The 26,137-nt window shown below is 41.2% G+C and overlaps 2 protein-coding genes across 2 annotated transcripts; one reads left to right on the forward strand and one right to left on the reverse strand.

Moving 5' to 3' along the window:
- Positions 1–3,567: 3,567 nt before the first annotated feature.
- On the forward strand, positions 3,568–9,192 carry srd5a1 (steroid 5 alpha-reductase 1). The gene is made up of 5 exons (XM_022237438.2): positions 3,568–4,258; positions 5,160–5,326; positions 6,448–6,549; positions 7,082–7,232; positions 8,206–9,192. Exons 1-5 carry the CDS (start codon positions 3,924–3,926, stop codon positions 8,270–8,272), a joined length of 822 nt encoding a protein of 273 aa, XP_022093130.2. The 5' UTR covers positions 3,568–3,923; the 3' UTR covers positions 8,273–9,192.
- Positions 9,193–11,066: 1,874 nt separating this feature from the next.
- On the reverse strand, positions 11,067–26,032 carry dcaf4 (DDB1 and CUL4 associated factor 4). Its single transcript, XM_087140094.1, has 14 exons — positions 25,756–26,032; positions 24,259–24,788; positions 23,355–23,517; positions 22,808–22,884; positions 22,151–22,259; positions 21,988–22,043; positions 21,325–21,424; positions 20,743–20,795; positions 20,303–20,364; positions 19,410–19,511; positions 18,687–18,787; positions 17,954–18,127; positions 17,222–17,336; positions 11,067–13,102 (listed from the first exon to the last, which is right to left on the reverse strand). Exons 2-14 carry the CDS (start codon positions 24,750–24,752, stop codon positions 12,918–12,920), a joined length of 1,791 nt encoding a protein of 596 aa, XP_086996220.1. The 5' UTR covers positions 24,753–24,788; positions 25,756–26,032; the 3' UTR covers positions 11,067–12,917.
- Between the last annotated feature and the right edge of the window lie 105 nt (positions 26,033–26,137).

The raw sequence follows: 26,137 nt of genomic DNA on the forward strand, positions 1-26,137 counted from the left end.
TTCGGCATTACGCTGTGGCATTGGCGGTCAATGTGGAAAGCGCCATCTGCAGACAGAAGGACGAAACTGTCAAAAAACTGCTCAGTGCGATCGGTAGACGATGAGTTCCATTAACGTCGATGTGGTATTATTTTTCCTGGTGTTATACATTGTAGCGTGCTCTAAAAGTTAGTGGCTTTGACTCATCTCTTGCCTTCCAAGTATCTGTATGTGTATAATATAGTCGGCAAAGCATCCAGAGGATACATCACACCAACTGTATTAGGTTTGCTCCTCGCGTTGAGGGACTGACGCTAACTTGAATTTAAACCATCGAGTAAGGGTGCTCTATGTTTAAACCGACCCATCCATGAACAAATTGCCCGACCGCTTCTTTGAAGGCTAGCACAGATGTTGCATTAACCCCAGATCGTGGTATGTTGTTCCAATCCCTGACTATTTTGGGGAGAAGGTATCATTGTCAAAAACCTTGGTGCGAGTACAGATTTGCATTTTTATTTATTTATTTATTTTTGTGTGACCCCTAGAGATTCTAACATTTGGAGTACGGATACCATCAGACTAAATATCTTGAACATCATGGATAACCTGTTGATTTTACGCCGTGTCACAAAAGATGGCCTATGAAGTTCCTTGGGTATGTTTGTCACGGTGCCAGATGCTGTACTACATGTATAGTTGTTGAAAATACATCTAGCAGCTTGTCTTTGAATCTATTCGAGACAATGAATGTCAGACACCAAATGGGAATAGATGACGAACGTTCCAGCAACGGTCGAACCAGCGCAAAGAACGCTTTTTCTTTGACCTTTGGACTGCAGCTCCACATTATTCCTTCTGAGCTTTCTTACGTGTTTCTTCCATGACAAATTATTGGTAATATGGATCCCAAGATATTACAAAGCTGTTTACGGTACTTAAGTTTTCGCTGCAAAAGTATGCATGTAGATAGTTTTGATCGGTGCCCTGGTGCCTATGGAGATAACGTAACACTTGGACGGATTAAATGTCATTTCCCAGTTTGATTACCAATTGCTAGTTGGTGAAGGTCTTTCTGTAGTTGAATCTTATCCGTGTGTACAAAAGATCGTCAGCAAAGAGACGAACGTCTGAAGCAAGGTTCTGTGGTAGATCGTTTATGTATAACAAGAATAACAGCGGGCCAGTCACTGATCCTTGGGGGACTTCGGATGTTACTGGTACAAGATCTGTCGCTTGACAATCTACTACCCTCTGACTCGTTCAGACAGGGAACGTTGAATCCACTGATGCAGTGGTCCCACATTGTCGTAATTTAATAAACAGAGGATTGTGTGGGACTTTATCGAAAGCCTTCGTATAAAGTCAAGTACATCTACTGTTTGCTTGTTGTCAATTAATCTGCCTATGTCATGCATAAGTTGAGTTTCTGTCGATCTTCTAGACCGGAAGCCATGTTAACAATCTGTAAGATTATTGTCTCAATCGAGATGCTTCATAGTATGGCTAAAATTGTTCAAGAATTTTACAAGTAACGGAAGTGAGAGACAACGGACGATAGTTTGCTGGATGCTGAACGTGCCCCTCTCTTGAAGACCCCAGTAACATTTGCTGTCTTGGTAATATCCCAGTGTTCACCTAATTCCGAAACAGGTCTTGCAGGACAGGTGCTAGTGGTTCTGCAGCAAGCTTTTATGGCGGAATGTTCTCTGGCCCAGGCGCTTTACATGGAATAAGTTCCCTAAGTTGTTTTTCGACACCCTTAACAGAAATTTGTAACTGAGAGATTCCTGGACGCACATCTCCATGAATCATGACATAGTCTGCTGTTGCTTAAATTTCTTTTGTGAAGACACCCTGAAACTGCTGATAAGTTGGCTTTCGCTTTGCTGTCGCTTATGATGTTCTCACCATCTTTCAGATTAGATACTCCTACACTCTCCCTCTGAAACTTTTTTATGAGTGACCAGAAGGTTTGGGGATTTGCCTTGAAATGTTCTTGGAGGTACTGGGTTCTTGCCTTAAGGAGTTGATATTTGTACAGTTGGGACAATATTAGCAGATGTGAATATTGTTTTCGCAAAAAAATTTTTTGCCAAGTGGGAAAGGGCCCCCCGTTAACGTATGAGAACATGGGCGACTGATCCAAAGAATCTTGCCTAAGTTCAGGCTAAACTCACTTTGATGTGTGATTTTTGTGTGAGGATAGGAGGAGACTTGGAAAAGATTGACTTGAAAAGAATTCTTAAGTGCCGAAAAAGATCCACTGTCAAGAAGCTTTCGAAAGAAAAAATGTAAGATGTCTAAATTAATTTAGGCTCTACAAGGGCAATTCAGGTAAAGAAAATCAAAACAAAAGATTGACGACATTTATAAATCTCGCTTGGTGAAAAACAAAAACGGAAACATCGATTGCGAAAACAAAAACACCCAAACAAAACAATCAAATCAAAAGAGAAAAAACTCCTTGGAAGAAGAGGCTCCCCTGTTTTGAGCCCTCCCACCCACAATACGATTATACAACTTGACTTTTTTGACGGAAGTACCCATATCTTGTTAGTTTGGAGTCAGAAAAATCAACGTTATTATGCCGATACAGGGCACCTTCGGCAGCAGCTAGCTGCTCAGTTAATTATTGAATAAACTTCTGTTAAACCAATTTCAATGGACGATGTTGAGGACTACCTAAACTCTTTCTATTGATAGTTAATTGGCCTATAAATAAAGGTGCTATCCTTTCAGTACATAGAGCATGAAAAGGGGAACAATTTTTTTCCCACAATGTACATCGGATCAGTCCAAATGTTTTGACAGCTGTCACAGGGCAGTCTTATCTAGGTTTGTATACTTCACGCAAAACTTTCACAGAACAAACATGCGGATAGTTTGTAGCTCTCTGAGGAGTTGGGTGACATCTACAGACACTGTGGTGTTTGCCATATCTGAATACGGGCTTGGTAGTCATTTAGACCCAGTGTCGGCCAAGTCATCCTTGCTAAATACACTACTAAACTGGTCTGCCACATCCTAAGCTTTGTCTTTATCAGAAGTGATATTTCTTTCTCCGAATCCTAATACTGGAACTCCAATGTCGATTACGCATACTGTACGATTTGTGATGATAAACTTCCAGAAGTTCTTTGGCCTGACGCACTTCTTTATTCACAGCATTTTGAGTGAAATTTCTCCCAGTCTGACGATAGCCCAGATTTTGTTTGCTCTGAGGTAACCTCTTTCTGAATTCCTTTTGTCTAACCTCTTTCCAAATTCCCTCTACCTACAACGAATAAGCTTTCGAAAGCCAGGTCTTGGATGGCCCCTGGTGGCCTTCTGTGGAACTACGAGTAATTTCTTGATTATTTCTGTTAGACTGTCTTTAAAATGGTTCCAGAGCGTTCCTGAGAACAATTCCTTCTTGGAATGACCTTCCTGCATCAGTCACCTCTCAGTTCAAAACCACCCTCAGTATACACGTGCATGTGGCGACTTTGCCAAGCGTCAGCGCAGAAGTTTCGAGCAAGCGCTTGGTACGGTATGAACACCGCCCTCTCTTGACTTAAGGTCAATGACCAACACGCTAATTATACCAGCACCTGCACATTTACGAGGCCGTTTTCCAATTCTCAATTCGTCTTCGTCCCCGAAACTAACCCCCGATTGTGGGCCTGAAGCGTTTAAATAAAATTGAATTACTGTAACTTTTTGCTCTCTTGCATCTTATTTGATGTTTTGTGGCACTATTAGACTAATAAGTGCGCTTACAGCTTCAAAGTCAGGTGATAAAAAAACAGTTGAAGCCTGAACGGAGCCGAAGTTGAAATTGGAAAACGGCCTAGAGCCCATGTTGCACAACACGCATACATTGTACGACCAGCGCACGTACATATGTATCAACTGCTGAAGAGGACTCGGATATTTCCGCCACGAATTTTATTTGGACCAAAATGAGTACTCCTGCAGGAGACCCTGTATCACTCCCCCTCACACAAACCCTGACAGATATGCTGGGTATGAAGGAAGAGGAGTTTCTGGACAAGGTGGCATACTGCTTTATATTTCTGGGTGCGTTCGTGAGTGTAATTTTGCAATTCGTAGGCGCCCCGTACGGTCGATATGTTGACTCTCGTTTTGGCTGTTTCATTCCGGGGAAAGTTGCGTGGTTTGTCCAGGAGATTCCAAGCTTTCTTTTGCCCACCATTTTGCTGATCGCGAGTGGAGGAGAACAAGGCTTTGTCAACAATGTTCTCATCAGTCTGATGATTTTCCACTACTTCCAGAGGTTAGTCTAACGAAATTTGAAATGGGTGGGTGGTAAAAAACAGAGTGATTCAGTACCATACCACTAGGCCTACCAATCTTGAGTAAGTTTGACTCTGGTAGTGGTTTCATCACATCGACTGGCCTGGCGAGCCAAAAAATTTTTTTTTTTGGGGGGGGGGAGCGATGGACCCCAGAAAGAGTTAAATTTATGGATGCCACTTGACACCCCTACACACAAACCCTATGAGACTGGTCTGAAAGATTTTAAGTGTTTTCTCAGTAAATATGGTATTTTTCCTCCTAAATTTAACTATTCTGGACTTTTTTGCTTTCTGAAGGCAAATAGGTCACTTCAGGTAATTAGACATCTGTATATGGAACTCTTCCTTGAGCAAGGGCACACCATGTTTAATTTTGAATTGCCTTCATTTACGTGTATGATGTTTTAGTGCCCATAGTGCAAGTCAGGCATATACAGGAATATAAATTTTGCAATAGACTGCAAAGTACATGTACAAAGTATTGAATAGAGTTTGATATCTTGACATCGATTGTCCAGATAACCTGTGCACCAATACTGTGGAACTGGTTTACAGTATCTTTTCTGATTATCCTGTGAATGCATTTCATTCACAGGCAAATCAACTCGGGATTGAGTACACGATTCAAGATTGTGCAGAGCAGGCACATTGGCTGCGTACACTGACTTTGTCAACTGATACATGTATATATATATATCACGTTGGCCCTTTGGTGATAGTGCACAGGATGTTATACCCAACCCCACTTGGATTTAACAATTGAAAAAGGTCTTTCCATAGACACCTGCAAACTGTGTTTATACATGTATTAATTAACCACAGTGCACGGAAAGCTTGAATAACTCAAATTGATTTTTATATTTATGTCATGTCTGGCAGAACTTTTGTCTTCACCTTTCTGATTCGTGGTGGCAAGCCAACAACGCTACTTGCTTTCCTCCTAGCATTTTTCTTTTGTGTCACTAATGGTTATCTACAAGGTCAATACCTAACACACTATGCTGTCTACCCTCAGAGCTGGTCAAGGGATCCTAGATTTATCATTGGTAAGATTTGCTAATGATTGCAGGTGAGGCCTAGACTTGCCTCAGTCATCCACTTTAAAGAAGTTCAGTAGTGGCCTCCCCAGACTCTGTTGCATAATCTTTTGGGCCCATCATTTCAATCAAAAGAGTGCTTTTGTACCAGACAGATAAAAAGTAAGAAAATGAAGACTTGAATAGAGTTCTAAAAAATCATAACTTATTACTGGGTCTTTTATGGGAATCAGTAGATCCCAGTCACCTTGGATTTATGATACAAATGAGGTTCAGTGTGAGTGTGCTCATACTAGTTGATAGGACTCATATCACCTGGTGATGGGTAATTGTTAGCCAGAGATCCTTTCTGGGTTAAGCAAGGTGCCTTGTCCCAGTCATACAAGGTGACAACTGCACTCTTATGTAAGGCAACAGATCCTATCTTTTGGACTTTAGCCCATTTCATTTGATATTGGTTGCATGGTTACGGTGTATCTTTACAAGTCTATTTACATGCATGCATCACTCATGTTCTAAAATACCGGTAGTATTTGAAGTCAATTGTTCAATGATGCCTCCTTCAACAGTGGGATATTTGTGAATGGAAATCCTTCGCCTTACTCCAGAAGAACTTTTACCTTTATTTGTAAAACACATTGTTTTTTGTAAAAAGGAGCATGCTTGATTCAATTATCATGATGCATGTACATGTCCTTAGGCAGGATTAGAATAAAAAATTGTCATAGATTGAAGTAAAAGGAAAAGAACTGCTGTTTGGGAAGAACATGTATGCTGTATCAAATGTTATACACACATTTTGGCCCCCTTAAGTTTCAAAACAAAATTTGTATATTTACAAATGAAAGGTATTAATAAACAAAGGTGACAATCGATAGAAACTTCACGCTATCCTTAAAAAACTATCTTTCATTATACCTTCAAGTGGCAAGGAGATGTATTTAAAGCAAAAGTGACAAGGCTATACTATCCTTAGTCCTTCAAAATCCTACAAAGTCTTCCAATCCATCATGGATGATTGGAATAACACGGGAGGATAAGAATACATTTATCAATAGCTAGATTTTCTATGTTGATTAGAGAAAACCAAAGAACTTGTTTCCTTGGTCTTTCTATCTACCCACATGTAGGTGTGTTTCTCTTCTTTTCTGGAATGGCCATCAACATCCACTCAGACTCCATCCTCAGAAACCTCAGAAAACCAGGAGAAACAGGCTACAAGATACCACATGGTCAGATGATGTCCAAACATGAAACAAAATTTATTATAATGTTCTCCACAGCCTAAAATTAGAGCAGGACGACACCTAATGTGAGCATGGAGCGCAAAGCCATTATTGCACGGGGTCCGGGACCACTCAAACACCCCGGAAATTTTGGAGTCTAGATGCTCTGTGGTGCTATCTGACGTATCAAAACTTAAGTGGGGTGGTCTAACTTTTAACAGGGTGGCCCGCCCTGCTAAAACCCCTCGTGAAGAACATTGCTATTGAGTATACTCATAGCTATACATACATCTATCATAGAATGTATTGGTGATACACATGGCAAAGATCTTGCTCGTGCTTAATCATTGTTATTCAACAAATGCTGGAAACACAAATATTTTACTTTAAGAATTTCTGTTCCAAATGAGGGTCTGGGTGTAATCACCAAATACTCATTTTCACAAGATTTTACACTTGGTAAATTTGTTTTAATCTATTTTCTGCCTAGAAGCTCTTAAGAACTGAGGAAGTTGTCATGTTGCTTGACCTTGTACAGGTGGAATGTTTGAGTATGTCTCAGGGGCTAACTTCTTTGGTGAGGTGGTAGAATGGAGTGGATTTGCCATCGCTTGCTGGTCACTGCCAGGGTTGGCATTTGCTATCTTCACTGCATGTAACATTGGACCGAGAGCTTATCGACACCATTGGTATGTTTCACACACCCTCACTTCTTGTACTTACTCTCAGTAGACTGACATGTATTGTACTCAGAGAGGTTTGTTAAGTAAGGTGAATGATTACAAAAAACCAGTGTGTAATCATGGTTAACACAATGGAACAATCACACCAAATTTAACAGTATTCCATGTGACACTTGGTATCAATCTGAACCCCAATCACACCAAAACCAACAGTATTCCATGTGACACTTGGTATCAATCTGAACCCCAATCACACCAAATTTAACAGTATTCCTTGTGACACTTGGTATCAATCTGAACCCCAATCACACCAAATTTAACAGTATTCCATGTGACACTTGGTATCAATCTGAACCCCAATCACACCAAATTTAACAGTATTCCTTGTGACACTTGGTATCAATCTGAACCCCAATCACACCAAATTTAACAGTATTCCATGTGACACTTGGTATCAATCTGAACCCCAATCACACCAAATCCAACAGTATTCCATGTGACACTTGGTATCAATCTGAACCCCAATCACACCAAATTCAACAGTATTCAATGTGACACTTGGTATCAATCTGAACCCCAATCACACCAAATCCAACAGTATTCCATGTGACACTTGGTATCAATCTGAACCCCAATCACACCAAATTTAACAGTATTCCATGTGACACTTGGTATCAATCTGAACCCCAATCACACCAAATTTAACAGTATTCAATGTGACACTTGGTATCAATCTGAACCCCAATCACACCAAATCCAACAGTATTCCATGTGACACTTGGTATCAATCTGAACCCCAGTCACACCAAATCCAACAGTATTCCATGTGACACTTGGTATCAATCTGAACCCCAATCACACCAAATTCAACAGTATTCCTTGTGACACTTGGTATCAATCTGAACCTTGAGGATTTAGGGTAGCAGTAGTTAACATTTTGTAAGTGTAACAAATTCCATTTTTCTTTCTATCTTGACAGGTACTACAAGCAGAAGTTTGAAGACTACCCCAAGTCAAGGAAAGCATTTATCCCTTTCCTACTTTGAAGGGAAGAAAAAGTGGTTGATCACTTAGGTTCAACAGTCAAAATGAATTGCTAAATTGGACTGAATCTCAGTGACTGTCAGTTATTGTTTTTTGTAAGATTATTGAAGTATTGGATAGATAGGCTGGTTCCAGTTGAAGTGAGCTATTGTTCGTTCAATTATGTGCCAAGTTTGTATGCACATGTGTAATCAGAACGAAATGCTGTGAAGTCTAATACGTCAACGTGAATATTGAGTGCAATGGCTTCAAATCTTTTTTTTTCTGGCAGGGAGCTTTGGAACAGAAATGCATTTGAGCGTTGTAAGAATTTTCTACTTTCAATTTTCACTGTTGATTCAAAATTCCATCCAACCATGTCAGCTGTAAAGCCTCTGAAATGAAACTGTGGAATTAAGCAGTACTTTCATCAAATTTATATATATTTGAAAGGAGACCACCACAAGCTGTAAAATTGGGTATTTCTCTAATCAAGCTGGTATACAGAGTGTAGAATTTGTTTCCATACCTGATTTTTTTCACAAATCATCCAGCCCCATGTACACAAATGCAGAGCAAGAGTCTGTCTAGATATCAAGTAGATGAACTGGAAACTTTGAACAATGTAATCTTGCAAATGAGAAACAAAATTACCAATTTGTAAAAACTGACTGATTTTTGTACTTCATAGTACTTGAGAGATAAGCCGACTCCTTTCCCCAAATCATAGAAGACAGCGATTGTTGGAACACTGAATGCCAAAAATGAAATTCTAGGATGAAAAGTGCAATGAAGCAAAATGAAGAGAGTCAGCATTTCAAGGCAATTAAATTAAATCATTTTTATTAAGTTTTCCCCCTTTAAGGTTTTTTCCCGTTAAAGATAAAATGTTTTTAAATATTAACATTTATCAGTGATATGAATAAATAATTCAACTCACGAATGATTGCTGTGATCATAGATTTAATGTTTTGTTTTGAAATCACAATATAGAATCATCAGAGGCAATTGGTTCATTAATCACTTCACACTGGAGGACATGAAAACATCAGGCTTTCTGTATACAGAGGCATAACTGATGGGTCCAGTTGCTACAGGTGCCTTGAATACCTCCAGTTGGCATTTCAACAAACATTGCCCCCATTCATTTTGTACGTACACACACACACATCCACACGTTGGTGTTACCTACCTAGTGTGGGCATTCCTTTTTTTCTCGTAGTTAGGAAATTCAATGAAAATACTCATTTTTCTTGAACGGTGAACATTCTTTCGAGCTAGATTTTTGATGACGATTTCCTTGAACGTTCCTCTTAATTTTGCGATGGATAACCCTCTCCCCAACATACCTCTGAACTTGTTTTCCAGAGGGGGTAACCTTATGTGGACCTGGCTTAGTCCACACAAGGTTCAAACAACCTGCCTTATGTGGACTGCTTTTGTTTACAGGTCCACACTTGGTGTATATTAGGTTCCCGTATACTTGTGAATGGGTTAGGGCGATTACACACATTTTGAAATGTAGACGGTATGGGGATTAAAAATGTTAGGATGATAAAATTTTGACCCCACAATACGGCTCTGACTTTTGGAACAAAGAAATTGTTCCCTTACTGTCAGGAAGGCTTACCCACAGAGTCCAAGAAATCTGCGGTGGCAGAGTGTATGTCAAACTGGGATTTGGTTGCTGTGCAAGACCTGCTGTGGTAACGACAACTCCATGGGCAAGGTTTGGATGTGCCATGTTTTTTGAACAAACACACATTGTATGAATTATTGGACAATGGCACTTTGTCATGACCCCCTTTTCAGCAGTTTTCTTGAGGGAAAATTTGTGTAGTGTCAGATATATACTGCAAGTCAAACTAAACCTACATGTAATTCACAAAAAACAAAACCAAACAGATTTCAATTAACTGGTTTTTTATATATAACGGCTTTGCCCTTACCCAACGTATATTAATAAACACTGTATGCTCAGTGCTTGTCCGAGAGCTTGCGAAAAAACCTCACAAGCTTACTCGGGTGGGACTCGAACCCACGACCTCCTGCTTACTAGTGCAGATGTCTTAACCACTCGACCACCGAGCTTGCCGGGGTCGGCTGGCCGGTCCGAGTCAAATGAAGCAGCGGGTACCGCGAACTATTTTCAAGATGTATTTTTTTTTGCATTGGGGAGATGTTAATTATATATAACGGCTTTGTCCCACCCGAGTAAGCTTGTGAGGTTTTTTCGCAAGCTCTCGGACAAGCACTGAGCAGAGTGTTTATTAATATACGTTGGGTAAGGGCAAAGCCGTTATATATAATTAACATCTCCCCAACGCAAAAAAAAAAATGCATCTTGATAACTGGTTTTTGTTACCACTGTCACTCCCCCTTTGCCTTTCCTTAATCAAAATGGACCCTTGGTGCTTTGCAATGGACTTTATAGAACAGAGGTACCACCCACCTTGCTGTGAGACTCATTGCAACAGGTGATCGATGAAATTGTCACAAATGCCATTTGTAGAGTTTCACAGGTGGAGTTTATTTCGGCATCAGGTTACCATATTGTTAAAGATGGTGCTGAATCCAACACGAAATAACCCCTAAACACTTTTTGTTTAAACTTTGGAGCAAGGCATTCACAGTAGGTCATGGTATTGTTCTGTATGCAAGGATTTAAGTTCTTCAAGGATTAGCCAAGACTTGCCTCTTACCACTGAGGGGTACTTCATCCACAAATGTCCTTAAATGCCCCCCCATAACTCATTGTTATGGAGTTACTCAATTACTACAAGCACAATGAAAATCAGCATAGTTCAGGCAATCACATTCATTCTGCATTCATTTTATCTGACTTTTTCATGGTTTTCTTCTTTAAGACTGTTCTTACACCTGATAAACCTTTCTCTAAAATCTCTTGTTCATGCTTTCACCATGATTTTAGGTTGCAAATATTTTGTTCTGGCACTGCAAACAGAATGTCTGACGATTAAGATTTTGCCATTATAACCACATTTCCCAATTAAATTACATGTGTATGTTAATAGCTTAAGATTTAACAAACCTTTTTTAAAACTTTCCCAGGGGCATACATTTCAATTCCTTTAATCATTGTTCCGTAACTGCCCCGTCATCTCCTGTTTTCAGCCATCGGAAGCACAGTTGTTCATGTAACAATAAACCAGATGCACCTGCTGGCCCCTCTACCATGAGCAGCAATTATCTTTGACACAATATGGAGGGATGAGAGTTGTGAGTCAAACATTTTGGGACTACACTGTTCAAGGCGTCCTAAAAAAGTAAACTGGGATTTCAGGGTGAATTGCTCAATAACTAGTAAACATTTTCCACAAGTGTAGACTTTTAACCACTACCTGCTGGGTGGATTTCTCTTGAGTGGGATGTGATGGCGGGACCTTTTTAAGATTTTCCGTTCTCAAAATTCTTCAAAAATTCATGTGTTCATTTACTGGTTGTTTACACCCACACGAATGTCTCTCTGATCTAAGCCTGCAGCCCTGTAAAAGACAGCCCAGAATTGTGTGGTGTTGCATAATTTCCTTTGTTCAGGTGAATGCCAGTAGTGTTTTTTCAAACGCTGCTGGATTAGCGAGCAGCAGCGCTGTGTCGCTCATCAATGGGGCCCAGGAGTACTTTTATCCGCAGTGCTAATCCACTGGTGCGCTATGCCCAAAACAGTGGTGCACTGTTTCAAAACAGTGTCGGATTACCTTCGAAAAATGGAAGGCGAAAAATGATGGCAATTCCCAGCAGCAGGTCCTTTATTCCGAGTAAAGTCTTTAGTTAGAAAGACCAGCTCTTTTGTCCAAAACCGGGCACCCCGGCAGGAAGTGGTTAATATAAACTTAACTTGAAAGCTAATTTTGTCCTTTTGATACAGCAAGAATCACCAATGACTTATCAGGTACAATCTAAATTGGTGATGTCGCATCCTGTTTTATTCAAAAGAAGTGGTGGGTTGAAATACATGAAGTAGGTCCCATGGAATAAGTCTCAAGGTGAACCTCCAGGTAAAGTAACAAAAAAGTTAACACAAAAACTTCAACATCACCATGAACCACTTTCTCCTCCAAGTGCGCATGAGTAAAACACATTTTTTAAGTTATCATTACAGAAATTATAAAATTACAATAATTTATATTTATACAGCAAATTTACATGTCACAGTCGCCCATTGAGTAGGGAATAACTTGCCAAGCTGAATCAAAGTCTCTTGCATCTAGGTGGTACAGAAACATTAGATGTTGCCAATGACAGCTACATTTATTGGCTCTCTGTCCCTTTTATTATTTGCTGAACTTTCACAAGGAGGGAACAGTACTGGTGTCGCAGTGAACACTCAGTACCATGCTGGTTCACCTGGCTTATTACCACATGCTAAAATCAAAGAGCACAAGTAATACGCAAAATGTCTTGTATTGAAAGTGAAATGTAATAATTCCACCCAGAGCTGGATTAAGCATTCTGTAGGCCCTGGGTCTAAGCACAACTGCACTGTAAGCAATCTAACCCAGGTACAAAAACCAATTTCCTAGTGCTAGTAAGTGCTGGCTGGAGCTTCCAATTTGTGTTGATGCTATGCAAGAGTAACCAAGGAACTAGCAACTTTTCAGGGGCCCCCAAGATCATTTTTTTGCCAAGGATTTGTATATGCCCTCATCATAGAGGATACCAGTATAGATCTCGTTGGACCCCTAGCAGTAAGCCACCAGGTGCTCCATTATGCCATTGTTGAGAGTAGACCACAGCTGGATTGATAGGGGAAGGAGGAGTTGGACATGGGATAGTCCGCAAGAGACGACCCTCCTTCAGACTCCACAGTCGTGTATACCTGTCTTGACCAACTGCACAAACACAGATACAAACATCCGACTTCAATCTTGTGAATTCTTAACAAAAAGAATAAACTTGTCAAACATTCCAAGAGTCAGATAATCAAGGGAGTGCTTGTGACACTGGAAAACAGTGTAATGCTGACCCGGGGAATGGAAGTGCTTGTGACACTGGACATCAGTGTAATGCTGACCTGGGGAATGGAAGTGCTTGTGACACTGGACATCAGTGTAATGCTGACCTGGGGAATGGAAGTGCTTGTGACACTGGACATCAGTGTAATGCTGACACTGGGCATCAGTGTAATGCTGACCTGGGGAATGGAAGTGCTTGTGACACTGGACATCAGTGTAATGCTGACACTGGACATCAGTGTAATGCTGACCTGGGGAATGGAAGTGCTTGTGACACTGGACATCAGTGTAATGCTGACCTGGGGAATGGAAGTGCTTGTGACACTGGACATCAGTGCAATGCTGACCTGGGGAATGGAAGTGCTTGTGACACTGGACAACAGTGTAATGCTGACACTGGGGAATGGAAGTGCTTGTGACACTGGACAACAGTGTAATGCTGACACTGGACATCAGTGTAATGCTGACCTGGGGAATGGAAGTGCTTGTGACACTGGACATCAGTGCAATGCTGACCTGGGGAATGGAAGTGCTTGTGACACTGGACATCAGTGCAATGCTGACCTGGGGAATGGAAGTGCTTGTGACACTGGACATCAGTGTAATGCTGACCTGGGGAATGGAAGTGCTTGTGACACTGGACATCAGTGCAATGCTGACCTGGGGAATGGAAGTGCTTGTGACACTGGACAACAGTGTAATGCTGACCTGGGGAATGGAAGTGCTTGTGACACTGGACATCAGTGCAATGCTGACCTGGGGAATGGAAGTGCTTGTGACACTGGACATCAGTGCAATGCTGACCTGGGGAATGGAAGTGCTTGTGACACTGGACATCAGTGTAATGCTGACCTGGGGAATGGAAGTGCTTGTGACACTGGACATCAGTGTAATGCTGACCTGGGGAATGGAAGTGCTTGTGACACTGGACATCAGTGTGATGCTGACCTAGGGAATGGAAGTGCTTGTGACACTGGACAACAGTGTAATGCTGACACTGGACATCAGTGTAATGCTGACCTGGGGAATGGAAGTGCTTGTGACACTGGACATCAGTGCAATGCTGACCTGGGGAATGGAAGTGTTTGTGACACTGGACAACAGTGTAATGCTGACACTGGACATCAGTGTAATGCTGACCTGGGGAATGGAAGTGCTTGTGACACTGGACATCAGTGCAATGCTGACCTGGGGAATGGAAGTGCTTGTGACACTGGACAACAGTGTAATGCTGACACTGGACATCAGTGTAATGCTGACCTGGGGAATGGAAGTGCTTGTGACACTGGACATCAGTGCAATGCTGACCTGGGGAATGGAAGTGCTTGTGACACTGGACATCAGTGTAATGCTGACCTGGGGAATGGAAGTGCTTGTGACACTGGACATCAGTGCAATGCTGACCTGGGGAATGGAAGTGCTTGTGACACTGGACATCAGTGCAATGCTGACCTGGGGAATGGAAGTGCTTGTGACACTGGACATCAGTGTAATGCTGACCTGGGGAATGGAACTGCTTGTGACACTGGACAACAGTGTAATGCTGACACTGGACATCAGTGTAATGCTGACCTGGGGAATGGAAGTGCTTGTGACACTGGACATCAGTGCAATGCTGACACTGGACATCAGTGTAATGCTGACCTGGGGAATGGAAGTGCTTGTGACACTGGACATCAGTGTAATGCTGACACTGGACATCAGTGTAATGATGACCTGGGGAATGGAAGTGCTTGTGACACTGGACATCAGTGTAATGCTGACACTGGGGAATGGAAGTGCTTGTGACACTGGACATCAGTGCAATGCTGACCTGGGGAATGGAAGTGCTTGTGACACTGGACAACAGTGTAATGCTGACACTGGGGAATGGAAGTGCTTGTGACACTGGACAACAGTGTAATGCTGACACTGGACATCAGTGTAATGCTGACCTGGGGAATGGAAGTGCTTGTGACACTGGACATCAGTGCAATGCTGACCTGGGGAATGGAAGTGCTTGTGACACTGGACATCAGTGCAATGCTGACCTGGGGAATGGAAGTGCTTGTGACACTGGACATCAGTGTAATGCTGACCTGGGGAATGGAAGTGCTTGTGACACTGGACATCAGTGCAATGCTGACCTGGGGAATGGAAGTGCTTGTGACACTGGACAACAGTGTAATGCTGACCTGGGGAATGGAAGTGCTTGTGACACTGGACATCAGTGCAATGCTGACCTGGGGAATGGAAGTGCTTGTGACACTGGACATCAGTGCAATGCTGACCTGGGGAATGGAAGTGCTTGTGACACTGGACATCAGTGTAATGCTGACCTGGGGAATGGAAGTGCTTGTGACACTGGACATCAGTGTAATGCTGACCTGGGGAATGGAAGTGCTTGTGACACTGGACATCAGTGTGATGCTGACCTAGGGAATGGAAGTGCTTGTGACACTGGACAACAGTGTAATGCTGACACTTGACATCAGTGTAATGCTGACCTGGGGAATGGAAGTGCTTGTGACACTGGACATCAGTGCAATGCTGACCTGGGGAATGGAAGTGTTTGTGACACTGGACAACAGTGTAATGCTGACACTGGACATCAGTGTAATGCTGACCTGGGGAATGGAAGTGCTTGTGACACTGGACATCAGTGCAATGCTGACCTGGGGAATGGAAGTGCTTGTGACACTGGACAACAGTGTAATGCTGACACTGGACATCAGTGTAATGCTGACCTGGGGAATGGAAGTGCTTGTGACACTGGACATCAGTGTAATGCTGACCTGGGGAATGGAAGTGCTTGTGACACTGGACATCAGTGTAATGCTGACCTGGGGAATGGAAGTGCTTGTGACACTGGACATCAGTGCAATGCTGACCTGGGGAATGGAAGTGCTTGTGACACTGGACATCAGTGCAATGCTGACCTGGGGAATGGAAGTGCTTGTGACACTGGACATCAGTGTAATGCTTACCTGGGGAATGGAAGTGCTTGTGACACTGGACATCAGTGCAATGCTGACACTGGACATCAGTGTAATGCTGACCTGGGGAATGGAAGTGCTTGTGACACTGGACATCAGTGTAATGCTGACACTGGACATCAGTGTAATGCTGACCTGGGGAATGGAAGTGCTTCTGACACTGGACATCAGTGTAATGCTGACACTGGACATCAGTGCAATGCTGACCTGGGGAATGGAAGTGCTTGTGACACTGGACATCAGTGTAATGCTGACCTGGGGAATGGAAGTGCTTCTGACACTGGACATCAGTGTAATGCTGACCTGGGGAATGGAAGTGCTTGTGACACTGGACATCAGTGTAATGCTGACACTGGACATCAGTGTAATGCTGATCTGGGGAATGGAAGTGCTTGTGACACTGGACATCAGTGTAATGCTGACACTGGACATCAGTGTAATGCTGACCTGGGGAATGGAAGTGCTTCTGACACTGGACATCAGTGTAATGCTGACACTGGACATCAGTGTAATGCTGACCTGGGGAATGGAAGTGCTTGTGACACTGGACATCAGTGTAATGCTGACACTGGACATCAGTGTAATGCTGACCTGGGGAATGGAAGTGCTTGTGACACTGGACATCAGTGTAATGCTGACCTGGGGAATGGAAGTGCTTGTGACACTGGACAACAGTGTAATGCTGACCTAGGGAATGTCTGGAATTCTATCATTTACCTCCGAAGAAAAAAAAGTGTTTTTTAATGGCACTACCCAATGCACACATTTGAGAGGTTTTATGGTGCTTTCTTCTAGGAAGAGTAATGTTTTGGAAGATAACAGGTGGTTCAGGCATAAGTCGCATCCATTCTCCTGAGCCAGTCTTAAATGTTTTTAATCCTTTTTTATAAAGTAACTGATTCCTTGAGGGGCAAGACAAATAGGCAGATGACAATATTGTTTAAGAAAGGGTACCACAAAAGAACATCAGTTCAGAAACAGGAAATTTCTTTTGAAGACCCAAACTGTCATGTCAACCAACCTCCATACAAGATGTTTTCTGTAGAATCAAGGCATATTGGCAAGTAAGAATGACGGTTATGGTGTTCCTTATATTCTTGTACACACAAACACTGACGAAGATCCCACAGCTTGACCTGGATCAACAAGAAAATGGGGAAAATAGAAAAATGATTGGACTAAGATATTTGCAAGAATTTTGCTTCAATGATAGTGTCCTCAATTCAACCCAATTACAACTGGCAAATGTATTACTGTTCAGACTGTCCTTTGTTCTGTCTGTTTTGCTGTGAATGATGGTTTTAGGTTTTATTTATTTCATACATCTCGCGGCCTGACAGCCAAATTACACGTATATTACAATAAAAATGATAAAAGGACATCAATACGATAAAATACATCATTATAAGAACTATACACCAACAAAAATGTAAAAAATGAAAACTAACATGACAGTCAACGCTGTAGATGGATTAAAAGTGGTTTTACAAGAGCACACAAAAATAAGCGAGGCAGCCAGTAAACATCGACCTTGTATATGAATGATATTTTTTATTTAATCACTTGACTGAAATCTTGCAAAAGAACTTGATCATATGATGTGCTTTGAATGTTGTTGCAGTGCCTAGAATAACATGTCTTATGGATGCTGATAACTTGCAATTAAAACCACTTCACTTTATGGGTATTACCGTACTCCTGACCAAAGCTTTACTTTATGAGTGGATCAGGGGTCAAAGGTCATGCTTCATACCTGTCCACTCATATCACTGGCCACGAGGTAGTTTTCATCCTTGAGGAGTCTGACGGAACATACAGCCACTTTCTGTCGCAGTCTCAGATTGATGTCTGACCTTGTCTCAGTCACAGATCGAAGGTCGCAACCCAGTATCTCCCCACGGCGTGTACCATTGTAGAGTACAGGATTCTGGGAAGGTAAAAACAACTGGGCTACATATAGATATTTCAAGATCAAACAAGTGCTCGCATACTATTGTGTTCACATTTTCATGTTTTTGGCATAGTGGTCTTGATCATGATTCAAAAGCATGAAAAAAAATCTCGTGTGAGCCAAGCAAAGTTGTCATTCCTGCCCAGCAAGGTTTTTTAGTTTTAAACATCTGAAGTTGAACATTTAATCACTACACTTTTAATGTTTGAGACAAATGAAAAGTTGATCATTTCTCACTGGTCCATGCAACACACCAACTCCCTAGTTCAAGTTAACATTGCGAGCTCTGATTTGAATTTTTTTTCTATTTCGTCTTCTAAGATTAGGAGCCTGAGGTTTGATTTGCAGAGGGGCTCTTGGGGCCCAAGTTTTAGGGTCAGGTGAGAAAACTCAGTGGGATTAATCATACCTGCCAACATTACAAGATTTTCTGCTAACTACAAGCAGGGACGGCACAATGAGCAAGGGCCAAGACACAGGCCCTTCAACATCCTCCCAGTACTAGTTACAAACAAGAACTGTGAATGAACCCTACCTTTGTGGCAAAGACTTGAGCAAGTACATCACTGTGGTTGGTGAAAACTTTCCTCTTCTCTGCAGAGATTGTGTCCACTACTAAGGCCTTCTTATTGGAACCTATGCCAACAAATGTTTCTTTTATCAACCAATTCCACATTCTCTTAATCATGCCGCTAATGATAAACTTCATCTGCGGCAGGGTTGGAATTCAACAACTTAGAAGTGATAATAAAGAAAGTGTTTACATTACACAGTAACAGCAGCATCTTCACGTCATAAATATTTACCTCAGCCCTGGATATGATGACCAAAACATGATCTTAGCAATGGGCTAGGCCAGCCACTTTTCCTGAGAATGATTCAAGTAAACCATCGGCAATGGGTGCCTTCGAGACTTTTCCCAACTTCAATATACTTTGCAGTTCAACATTTGTAGCATTTTGTGTTTGTTAACAAAGCTAGCCTCCCCTACTTTGAGACCATTTGTCATCATCATAGTTATCAGGAAAAACAGTCCACTAAAAAGAGATCCTGTGATTAAGACTTTTTTTTTGCTTTGTTGCAAGTCACTGGATAGAGGAGTCCATGGTTAAGATTTATTGGTAGCATGCTTTCACATTCGCTAGATCCTACTTGAATGTGCCGTGATCATATCCCCAGATTGGCCCGCACGTACCTCTCAGACGGCATTTGAAAGTTAACACTGCCAAGAATCCCAGAATTCTCTTGAAGTCTTTACCTATGCTTAAATAGCCAGGGATCAGAGGATTTGGGCTCCAAGCACATGTCCATGCTGACTCATGGTTACTTTCATAGCTGTAGGCGATGTGAATATGGTCATCTACAAAGAAAATACAGTCCTTATTTAGCATCATCCTTTTACAACTGACTACATGATTAGCGATTTATTGGATTCAAACCTGTATACATGTATTTTGAAATGAAATCCGAGCTAAGCAATCTAGCTTCATTTTCTTAACCTTCTGTCTAATTTCTTTGTGATATTTGGGAAACAATGACTTGGTAAGAAGGGAGCATGTTGATCATGGATTTGCAGCCTATGATGACTGATGTGTAAAACGTAGAAACCAACCAGTGCTGAAACAAGTGCTTTAAATGATTCTGTTCCAATTTATTTTCACAAGAAAAGAAATCAATTTTTTCTTCCAAGAACTTTCTTAATGAACGTCTTCAATAACTACCTTTAAGCAGAGGGGTGATACCGTACTTACTGCACTACTTGGCAAGACCAATCATCACTTCAGATCAAGTCTAACATTTTTCAGTGATCTTCGAAAGTTATTTTTTTCCTTCCCATTGCTTTCTCAAGAAGACTTGAACATTTTTTTTAAATCTAAGATCCAAGCAGACAGGGCAGCCCTTCAGTGTTGCTCTACAGTCTAATCAAGTGACACCCACTACCCAGACGGTGGGTAAGGGTTGTTAACTTCACTCAAGTAATGGTCATGGACATACACGCTGGTTAAATGTCTACTCTACCAGCAGGGTATGACCAATTACAAAATTCGCTTCAACATTACGAGTGTAAGATGCACGTAGTGATTCTATGAAAGCCATGGTGTCTCCTTGATGAGACAACAGACAAGATGTCCAGCATGTGGACTTTCTTACCTTCTTCAGTTGGACACTTCATTAGCTGAATCAGATTCATTGGACCTCCACTAAGTGAGTAGCTGATTGGCTAGAGGTCAAGGAACTTAGTAAGTTAACATTCTTCAACCAACTAAGTAGTAGATCTGTTAAAATGACCAGGATTCGCTCTACAGCCACAAATATTTAACATACATTGTATGGGCCAACTGGTTTCAGCTGCAGAAGATATTAATCTCACATATTTATTCTCAGTTGCTAAGCACCTGAGATGAGATGATCACTCGATACAAGCGAAGAGCAGATAGAATCAGTATACATTCTTAATTCAACACAGGAATCTCCTCTTTCCCAACCATAATACACTGACTTGGTATCGTTTACCAATATGAACTGGATAATAGAGGATATTTCCTTGATTTTGATAGCTGTGCAATTCCAATGACATTACTGAAGGATACATAACTTGTAGGTCTTCAGAGTTCTCAGTAGAAACCCATGATGCACTTGTGATCTGAAAAACACATTCAATGTTCAATTACACTGCTCAGGAACTCTGGCCGTGCCTAAAACAGGCTTCAAGAGCTATGGCTAGTTCACTGTCTGCCCGTCTCTGTGTACATAACATCAGGCATTAGATGGAAATGCTTCCCCTAAGCTGCACAAATATACAAACAGCTAGTTTACCCTTACTACAGTCTCCTACCCACCCTAAACATTTACCCTTGCGTAAACATGAAAAGGCACTTCCAATCACTTTGGCTTTGCATGGGGGAAATGTTTGGCCCTTACATGAACATCTATGTTGGTGTATGGGCAAAGCCTTCTATAAAAAGGTGCCTTGGTAATGAACATACTTTTCTCTGAGTTACTATCATTGGCTTGTATTAGCACTTAACTGGTTGATGCATACAATTTCTCAATTAATGAACTTTTGGGTGCCAGGGAAGACTGTTCCTATACCAGATAAACTACACCTAGCCTTTTCACTGCCATTGTAACTCTAAATAACTGTGGAGGCAGAAACATATATCAGTCCTCACCTTTGTATTTCTGTTACTGATGATATTAAGGACCCTCCAGTTGGATAAGGTCATCATTCTTGGCTTCGAACGATCACATGTAATGGTGCCTTGCCACATCCTGTCAAAAAAGAGTCGATCATTTCGCAAAGCAACTAGATCCTAAATGAGTGATTTGTCTCCATGTACAAGTTCATTTGTAAAAAAAAAGATTGGGACCTGTGACCTGAGTGACCTCTTGAATAGGCCTTATCTGGCTTTATGTTGAAGATAAAGAAGACATGAAGCGACCAACAATTTAGGGCTGGAAGACTTAAAGCCTGTTTGTTTCATGCAGATCCAGATCATGATCAGTGATCCAACACTGGTTCACCGACACTGGTTCACCGACACCAGAAACCGCCAAATGGATTGTGTGGAACAGCTTTTGAATCATTGATTGAGATTAAGATCTGTGTGAAACAAACAGGCCCTTGGTTGTTACAGTTCTGGTAAAGCAGTTTGCAGTTTGCAGATTTAAATTTTTAAGTTTAATTTCTTACACAGATTTTATCACTGATAATATTGTATTGTATTGATACTTTTTTTCATTTGTTCATACTTTTTGACATTTTTTCCGCTGCAAAGTTGACTCTTTTGGAGCATAAGATGTCAAGTCAGGAACTGACAACAGAAGTAACTAACCTGCTAAGGCAATCATCTGACAGGACCATCAGGATATTTCGAAGGTTACAATCCACCTGTAAGTCAAAAGACAACAGCATACAACAGTGTAGCCAACTGTGACCATGACGTGGATCAATAAATATTTCAAATAATGGAGAAACAAATTTATGTATCTCCTTACCTGTAAGAAACTAATATCTCCCGATTCCTGATCAAAGTACCGGTCAGGGAAATTGTCAAGCTTTCTTGGTGTCAGATTGAAGTTACTGACCGCCTGTTCCTGGGCATATCTATGAGATGAAAGGATAAACCATGATGTTATCTTTATGTTCTGGTTATATCCAATCCGAGCATTAGGAATGACTGTACACTCCACGGGACGTTAGTAATGGCAGAAAGCACGGTAGTAGCTTTTCAAATTAAATGTCACAGGTCAGTCATTTTGAGCAATTTGCCAGCAAGATGTAAGGAAAATTTTGGATCAAATACAGGGTGGTTCTCAGAATTTATGTGAAGAAAACCAGCCTTTTGAGAGTTAGTCCTGGTTTTGTTGATTCTAGATGACATAATTACTACGTAGGCAAAATCAGGTAAGTTTGACGAAGGCAAGACGCAAACAATGGCTAAATGGTCTGTGGTGAATGCAGTTTTCTACACAAGGACACTTGAAGAACAACATTCACATTTGCTTATATTTAATAATAAATCATCTTGAGTATTGACTGATATTCTTAATTGTCTCACTTCCTGTATCAATTTTTGTCATTATCTTGACTGATAAAGAGGTTTTTCAAGTCAATAGACCCTGCCAACAGCAGCAATAGTATCATACATGTACCTTGTGAACTGTCTTGAGGTAAGTTGACCATTTTGGAGCCTTCTTTGAAGAGGACAGAGTGAGAAATTCTGCTTATTCTGTACACGTATACCCAGACATGAGAAAACCACACAACGTCAAAAGTTCGTGTAAATTAAAACAGATAATGCTCTCCACAGATGATTCAGAAAGTAAATCCTTCAGCCACTGCCTAAGATCACAAATTCTTTGATTATAATCATAAGCAAGATGGTCACCTACTGTTCATAAATGCTAAGCAAGATGCAGAGATGATGCATTTATACTTTTACATTTCTCCCTTTAAGAGTTGTTTACTGCCTGTAACTGCCATTATCTCATTTCATACTTCTGTCCTCAACAGATTTTAATGATTGGCATCTATTGATGCTTCCTCTTGAAAATTCACCGTTTTGATTAATCTTATAAGCTACGTGTACATAGTAAGTAGTTAAGATAACAAATCACAAATTTTCAAACACTTATAAATCTACAATGAGGAAGGGAGGGTTAGTTACTATCTATTGACTTTTGTCAGGACTGTGGCTACCTGTGGTTTACAGTTTGGAAGATTGTCCTTAAGCATTTCTAGCCTCTTCTTTTCAGCATCTTTTTTGTCTAAATTCTCTCTTGTCAGTGGGTTGAAGTTGTTATGGCCGGCCAACAGACGGAAGTATCGCTTCTTGTCTGGATCATAGTAAAAGCCTGGAATCTGTACACTGGGGTTAAGGTTTATCAGTAATGTTAGAAATCCTTGTTATGCTTGGATTCAAATCTGACGTATTGATTTAAGGAAGACTGCTTGAATTAAAACATTAAGCAATCACTCTATAGTTCAAGTTACTCTACTTGGTAAACAGTTTGCAGCAATTTTTGTATTTTACATTTTGAATTGCCAACATGAATGATTTTGATTGAATCATTCTAGACAACATTAACTTTGTTTTCAATAGCCAATTCATCTTCTTCACTCTGCAGATGTTTTAGTCCAAAAGTAGACAAGCATACAGGTGTACCATCACTTCCATGTAGCAAATCTAATTTCATGAGATGACAATTGTATTACACTAGCACAGACATGTACTAGTATGTACATGTAGTCCTTTAACCATTCCATTCTCAGTTACTGCATGTATATGTACATACATGTAAATTCTTGGGCATTACAAGGATTTGCTTCCCGGAGAAGAGAGGACCTCATCAGGGACAAACTAATAAACCACTCACAGTGGAAGGGAGTTTCATTCATTTTTTTTTTCATGAAAATTGGTGATTTTTATCTCCTTTCAAAAAATTCAATTCATGTTTCCTCTTTTTTCTTTTTTTTCTTTCTTTTTTTAAGTACATCATTTTTGGGGGGCATGATTGCCCCCTCACAATGCCCATGTGTGTCCATTACTAGCCACAAAGCATCTAAATGAAGAAACCAACCAAGTATCTCAGCTGAAAGGATATCTTTGACAGCTGCATTGTTTGTGGAAGCCGATGTTCCTGAGGTTGACGCATTCTGTCCTGTCTCCATGCCACAACTACCAGCATTCATAGCTCTTCCTGTTTTACGCTGATGAGATGTGCAAGCACATGCTGTCCTGTATGCTGCAAGGGAAGATCTCTTGTCACCACCTACATGTATCCTCTGATGGTCAGTCACTGCTGAATGTGAGTGGGTTTTGTTCCAATTACCAACCTTGCCTGTCTTGCAGGATGCATTTTCACTAGTGCAAGCAGACCCTGACTTTACAGCCCTAAGTGTCCGATGCCCATCGCAGTCTTGTTCTGTACGACAATCTTGTGTCTCAATGTTGTCATGGTGATGGCTGGCTTGGTCTGAGTTGTGATTGTCCCTGAATTGTCCACAGTCACGGTGACGCTTGTGCTTCCTGGACTTCTGTCTTTTCCATTTCCGCCACCAGTGTCCTTGGTTTTTATGTGGTGTTTTTTCAGACATTCTGGCTGAACCTCGTCAGTGTCATATGTTCACACACTGTAATAAAAGAAGCAGTACAACGCAGTGGTGTATCTAGTGGGAAAATAGGGCGGTAAGTCTCCTCCCCCTCCTCGGACATGTTTGAATTTTTTTTTTAAGGAAATGAAATCACCAGCATTGTAGACAGAGTACTGCCCCAATTCTTTGGGGGGGGGGATGCATTTTGTGTGGATGAGAAAAATAAAGTTATTTTGCCCCAAATAAATTTTGTCCCAATACCTAACACCTAGATACATGCCACTGATACAATGGTTGCTGGCTATTATTGTAAAGGAAATGATGTCAGGCTTAATTTTAACATGGTACGGTAGCTCCAATTCCAAATTGGCAAACTAGTCACAGAGCTTTTTAGGAGCTTGCTTTTCCAGTTACCTGGCTATGCAGGGAGGAATAAGAACAAATTCCTCCATGGTCTGTGCAAGCAAAAGTCATGAAAATGGACTACAGATCGGGAGTTTTGTTTATTCACCTTATATCGTCATCATAATGGTGAAATTTTTGAGCATTTTCGCAACACAGCTCCTATCTTTTCCTTGTTTTCCTGTCACCCACACGACAGCCATGCTGTGATTGGCCTAAATGCTTCCATTCCAATGATCATAGCTTGGCTTTCATTTTGATGGGGTCAGGAAACCGCAGGTGTGCTACGATTGGTCAAGCTGCCGTGCAGCTGACAGTAATTGAGAGTACGTGCTACTGAGTTTCTGCTACTGAGTGTGGATGGGCAAAATGCTCAAGAATTTCACCATTTTAATGATGACAAGGTGAATTAACCTCCCCATCAGACATCAAACGTCACCAAGATAAAAGGCAAGTATGAATTTTTGTTCCACAAATAGCTGTGTAAGTTGGCACAATCAAAACGGCAAAATAAGTTTATGCGATTTTGCACATGATGAAGCTCTCTGTAAATAGTCCTTACGCTGAAAAAGTTACCAAAAACCCCCCCCAAAAAACAACGTACAGTTCTAGACTGAAATTGCGGTGGTGTATGGTGGTGGTGGTATCCTGAGTTAGAGATGCGTTGACGACGAACTTCATATTTCTGGGGGTAAAATCGCCGGAAAATCTTTTGCACATCACTGCACACGTTTTCGCCCCTGTGGATGACTGCACTATCTCAGTCCCCCTTTGTAGGGCCCAGTATTTCTGCTTTTTTTCAAGCGAACCCCTTGTTGATTATATCACGTACGGTAGTAATCGCCTGTCATGTACAGGTACAGGTGTACATGTACACGTACATGTACACGTATGCCAATGCACACAGCATGCAGCGCATGCAGTGATCGATACACGTCATTGCCTTTAAATTATAAGGCGCCCTCTATTTCCCAAAGGACGTAAAC

The sequence above is a fragment of the Acanthaster planci genome, linkage group LG01 (assembly GCF_054643075.1).
Source record: "Acanthaster planci isolate LZ-2023a linkage group LG01, COTS_SCS, whole genome shotgun sequence".
In the NCBI taxonomy this organism is placed as follows: domain Eukaryota; kingdom Metazoa; phylum Echinodermata; class Asteroidea; order Valvatida; family Acanthasteridae; genus Acanthaster; species Acanthaster planci.